General features: G+C 50.3%; 1 protein-coding gene across 1 annotated transcript in view; it reads left to right on the top strand.

Annotated features, from left to right (window-relative positions):
- RAPSN (receptor associated protein of the synapse) overlaps positions 1-5584 on the top strand; it is a 10749-nt gene that overhangs the window by 3051 nt on the left and 2114 nt on the right. Inside the window, exons 3-6 of the mRNA XM_012802945.2 lie at positions 2933-3091; positions 3630-3728; positions 3808-3930; positions 4351-4404. Coding sequence (XP_012658399.1) covers positions 2933-3091; positions 3630-3728; positions 3808-3930; positions 4351-4404 — 435 coding nt within the window. The remainder of the gene's footprint in view (positions 1-2932; positions 3092-3629; positions 3729-3807; positions 3931-4350; positions 4405-5584) is intronic.

Raw genomic sequence — 5584 nt, 5'->3', positions numbered from 1 at the left:
CCCAAGAGTTTGAGGTCGCTGTGAGCTGTGACACCACGGCCACAGCACTCTACTGAGGGTGATAAAGTGAGACTCTGTCTCTCAAAAAAAAAAAAAGAAAGAAAAGAAAGCAGAGGGTGGCGCCTGTGGCTCAAAGGAGTAGGGTGCTGGCCCCATATACCGAGGGTGGCAGATTCCAACCTAGCCCCGGCCAAACTGCAATAAAAAATAGCCGGACTTTGTGGCGGGCACCTGTAGTCCCAGTTACTGGGGAGGCTGAGGCAAGAGAATTGCCTGAGCCCAGGAGTTGGAGGTTGCTGTGAGCTGTGACACCAAGGCACTCTATCAAGCGCGATAAAGTGAAACTCTGTCTCTAAAAAAAAAAGAAAGAAAAAGGACGATGCCTGTGGCTCAAAGGAGTAGGGTGCCAGCCCCATATGCCAGAGGTGGCTGGTTCAAACCCAGCCCCAGCCAAAAAAGTTAAAAAAGAAAAAAAGAAAATTCCTTCTCTCCCCCTCTTTTTTTGTAATTTATTGAAGAAACCAAGATTAATTGCCTAGTAGAATGTTCTATCTCTTTTTCTCATTGCTTCTTCAAGGAGTCACGTAACTTACTCCTTTGTCTCCTTCACTTCCTAAGATTTAGGAGTTGGACGGTGACTTGGTGAGATCTACGTCACATGTGTTTGGTATGAACACTGTGCTGGTGATCACATCAGAATGGTTCAGGAAGTGGCAACCTGACCCATCCTGTGAATGAATATTCAGTTTTGCAACAGCATTCGGCCTAATGGCTTTAGGATCCATTGATATTTGTTGCCTGAATCAACAGCATTGCAGGCATGCCCCCTTGCATCCAGCCAGATTTATTTATTTAAGACAGAGTCCCCCTCTTTTTTTTTTTTAATTTTTGTATTAAATCATAACAGTGTACATTAATACTATCATGGGGTACAGTGTACTGTTTCTCTATACAATTTGAAGTACTTTCATCCAACTGGTTAGCATAGCCTTCATGTCTTTTTCTTAGTTATTGTGTTAAGACATTTATATTCTACATTTAGAGAGATTCACATGTACCCTTATCCCCCTCTGTTGTCCAAGTTAGAGTGCTGTGGCTTCAGTCTAGCTCAAAGCAACCTCAAACTCCTAGGCTCAAGCCATCCCCCTGCCTCAGCCTCCTGAGTAGCTGGGGCTACAGGCTTCTAGCCTGGCTGGTTTTTCCTATTTTTAGTAGGGACAGGGTCTTACTCTTGCTCAAACTGATCTTGAACTCCTGAGCTCAGGCAGTCTACCTCAGCCTGGCCCAGATTTTATTGTTAAATGAGGTGAGAAATGCCAGAACACATTTGTACACAAATGGAAATACCCCTGTAGGAAGAGAACTGGGCCAGGCCTATAATCCTAGCACTCTGGGAGGTTGAGGTGGATGGATTGCCTGAGCTTATGGGTTCAAGACCAGCCCCAACAAGAGCAAGACCTTGTCTCTAAAAATAGCTGGGTGTTGTGGCAGGCACCTGTAGTCCCAGGTACTTAGGAGGCTGAGGCAAGAGAATTGCTTGAGGCTCGGCGCCTGTGGCTCAAGCGGCTAAGGCGCCAGCCACGTACACCTAAGGTGGCGGGTTCGATTCCCCAGCCCGGACCCGCCGAACAACAATGACGGCTGCAACCAAAATCTGGCCAGGCGTTGTGGCGGGCGCCTGTGGTCCCAGCTACTTGGGAGGCAGAGGCAGGAGACTCGCTTGAGCCCAGGAGTTGGAGGTTGCTGTGAGCACGATGCCATGGCACTCTACCCAGGGGGATAGCTTGAGGCTCCGTCTCCAAAAAAAAAAAAAAAAAAGAGAATTGCTTGAGCCCAAGAGTTTGAGATTGTTGTAAGCTATAACGCCACAGCACTCTATCAAGAGTGACAAAGTGAAACTCTTGATAAAAATAAAGAGAACTGGAAGGCTGGCTTCCTGTAATCCTAGCACTCTGGGAAGCTGAGGACGATAGATTGCCTGAGCTCACAGGTTTGAAACCAGCCTGAGCCAGAGCGCGATCCTGTCTCTAAAAATATTGGGGCTTTGTCGGCATCTGTAGTCTCAGCTACTTGGGAGGCTGAGGCAAGAGGATCACTTAAGCAACAAGAGTTTGAGGTTGCTGTGAGCTGTGATGCCATGACACTTTACCAAGGGCAACAAAGTGAGACTCTGTCTCAAAAAATTAATTAATTAATTAATATAAAAAAAAAAGAAGAAGATAGAACTGTATGATGCAGAGACCAGGTTGGGGTGAGCTGGCCAGCATCTGATAAGAACAGGCCATCTGTCCTCAACAGTGCGAGGAAGGGAGGTCAAGAGAGTGGGAGCAGAGGTGGCGAGGTGGCATCTGGTGGAGGAGGGGGAGAAGGGAGCTACTCTCTGACTTTCTTCTATCTCCCTAATGTAAACTGAGGGGAGGTCATCAGCTGACTGTGGGAAGGTAGCAATGGCATGTGGAGGTTTGAGGAAAAAGTATGAGAGAATGATTTCATTGCCTGCCTATGTCCATCTCGGTGTTCTTTGAGTCTGTTGTCTTGGCAGCCTGTCATTGAGCCCTCAGTGAGCAGCTGCTGTGGGGTGCCAGGAGGCACACTCTGGTGTAGGGATCTGGTGTCCCCCTCCCTGTGGGTCTCTGAAGCTGAAGAGTCCATTTGGGACTGGGTGAGAAGTGAAGCCAACTTTATTTTTTTGCTTTTTCATTCATTCATTCACCAAATATTTATTGTTCATCTGCCAAGTACCAAGAACCACATAGCCTCTTGGGATGCATCAGCAAACCTGATGAAAATCCCTGTGCTCATGCTCGGGGAGCCCATGCCTGAGCTCTGGCTCTTCTCTCTACCTGGCTAACTCTCCCTAGATGCCAGAGAAACCCTGGCTTGGGGCAGCTCCTGTCACTGAGCATGTCCCCCTATCCCCTGTCCCCTGCAGGACTACGAGAAAGCCCTATTCTTCCCCTGCAAGGCTGCAGAGCTCGTCAATGACTACGGCAAGGGCTGGAGCCTCAAGTACCGGGCCATGAGCCAGTACCACATGGCGGTGGCCTATCGCCTCCTGGGGCACTTGGGCAGTGCCATGGAGTGTTGTGAGGTGGGGAAGAAGGGAAGGTGGCAGGTGGAGGCGGTGGGCCCCAGGAGATCAGGGCCTCCTTCTTTCAGCCCTCTGAGGGGCCAAAGGCTCACTCCTGGCCCAGCCTCTCTACAGCTGAGCCCTTGAAGGATATGTTTGTCCCCCTCAGCCCCATCCAAGTCCCATTCTCTTCTAGTCCATCCTTAAGGGACAGGTCCTCTCTCTGTCCCTAGCACTCTCTGTGAGGCCCTGTGAAGATAGAGAAGGCAGAGAGCCGGTCTCTGGAGTTCCACTGACCTGGGTTCATGTCCCAGCTTTGCCACTTCCTGGGTGACTTCATTCAAGTCACTTTTCTCTGAGCCTCATTTCCACCTGTCAAATGACAATAACCACTTCACCAGGTGCTATGACCACGGTTAGTTTCGTATGTGAGACCTCAACCTTATGATGGAAGTATTAGGCTCTCCCTGGACTATCCCCTCAGAGGGGCCCACTGGGTGGAGGGTGCCCCAGTGGTGGGGACAGATGGGCAGCCCCAAGTGATTGGCGACCCTTGTAGGAGTCCATGAAGATTGCACTGCAGCATGGAGACCGGCCACTGCAGGCACTGTGCCTGCTCTGCTTTGCTGACATCCACCGGAGCCGTGGGGACCTGGAGGTGAGGTCATAGGGATAGAGGGATGGGGCTGGGGCACAGGCCTGGCCCAGCCTGATTGATACCCCTCCTGGCTCTTCAGACGGCCTTCCCCAGGTATGACTCTGCCATGAGCATCATGACTGAGATTGGAAATCGCCTGGGGCAGGTGCAGGTGCTGCTGGGTGTGGCCAAGTGCTGGGTGGCCAGGAAGGCACTGGACAAGGTGAGATTGGGCCCTTGCTTTCAGCCCCAGCTCTCCTGTGCTTTCTCTTGGGGCCAGTAGGTCAGCTGACATTCTATGGGTCTGGTGATGGGCAGGGCCTCTCAACCACTTTGTCTGATTTAACCTTCACCCTGGTCCTGTGAAGGCAGGACATTCCTGGCCATTTTCCATGACTTGCCAAGGGACCCGCAGCTAGTAAAAGGCCTGAGCTGGGGTTCAAACCCAGGACACTGAGCAAAGTGAAGCAGGAGTTCACCTACCCACACAGCCGTGTCTCTTCCTGCCACCTTCATACACAGGGAAGCTGCTCTGGCCCATGTCCCCTCCCCAGCCCCACCTTCCCTACCCTGTCCTTTTCTACCAGCCAAGGCCTCTGTCAGACAGATCTGCCCACAGCCCTGGCCTGTGCTCACCTTCCAGGCTCTGGATGCCATCGAGAGAGCCCAGGACCTGGCCGAGGAGGTGGGAAATAAGGTCAGACCTGCTTCTTCTGTCTCCTGGGTCTAGGGTCAAGAACACAAGGGGGGACTGGGGCTGGGGGAAGGCCCCCCTCAAGCCTGTTCAAGCCCTATACCCTTCCTTATCTTCTGGGAGCTTTCAGGAGCCATCCTTGGTCCACCTAGAGAGCACTTCTAAGGGCAGGGCAGGAATTTCATAGCTCAGAGGATAGCATCTATCTGCTATCTTCTTGATGTTCATTAGAAACTCCTCACAGTGGCCTCATGCGCTGGGCACACACAGGCTCCTTATAGGTACCAGTTCTAATCCTCACCTCCTCCCCTCAAAGTGGGTAGAAAGAGCCCATTTGGGCTTGGTGCCTATAGCACAGTGGTTATGGCACCAGCCACATACACCAAAGTTGACGGGTTTAAACCTGGCCCCAGCCAACTAACCAACAACAACTGCAACAAAAATTAGCCAGGCATGTGGCAGGCACATATATTCCCAGCTACTTGGGAGATTGAGGCAAGAGAATCGCTTGAGCCCAAGAGTTTAAGGTTGTTGTGAGCTATGATCCCATGGCCCTCTACTGAGGGCAACTTAATGAGACTCTGTCTCAAAAAAAAAAAGAGGGCAGTGCCTGTGGCTCAAAAGGGTAGGGCGCTGGCCCCATATGCCGGAGGTGGCAGGTTCAAACCCAGCCCTGGCCAAAAAAAAAAAGAAAAGAAAAAGATCCCCATTTTATAGATGGGAAAAGTGAGACTCAGAGAGGTGCTCAGGGTTTCACACCTACTAACTGTTCTGTCTTGATTCCAAATCTTTTCCTTCCATACTAATGTGGCCTCTCTAAATTTAATAACTGTATCCAAACCTTAAAATGTTGAAGACAGGCTCAGCCATTTCCCAGTGTCTTCTAGAAGATGTGCACTTCTCTGGGATCAGAAAGTAACCAAAATGCCAAATATATTTGCTTTGGGCTAGATTGTAGCCACTCAGGTTTGCTCAGGTTTCAGGCTGATCAGAAATGCTGACAAGCAATTGTGTGTGTGTTTAATTGATCAAAACAAGAAAGGTGAACGGTCACAGTGGCTTATACCTGTAATCCTAGCCCTCTGGGAGGCCGAGAAAGGAGAATCTCGTGAGCTCAGGAGTTTGAGACCAGTCTGAGCCCTGAGAAAGGATGAGAACTTGTCTCTAAAAAAAAAAAAAAAAA

Source organism: Otolemur garnettii, unplaced genomic scaffold (genome assembly GCF_000181295.1).
Source record: "Otolemur garnettii isolate 467f Iridium unplaced genomic scaffold, OtoGar3 scaffold00001, whole genome shotgun sequence".
NCBI classification, from domain to species: domain Eukaryota; kingdom Metazoa; phylum Chordata; class Mammalia; order Primates; family Galagidae; genus Otolemur; species Otolemur garnettii.
Note: the sequence above shows the minus strand (reverse complement) of the source record. Positions and strands in the feature narration are given on the sequence as shown.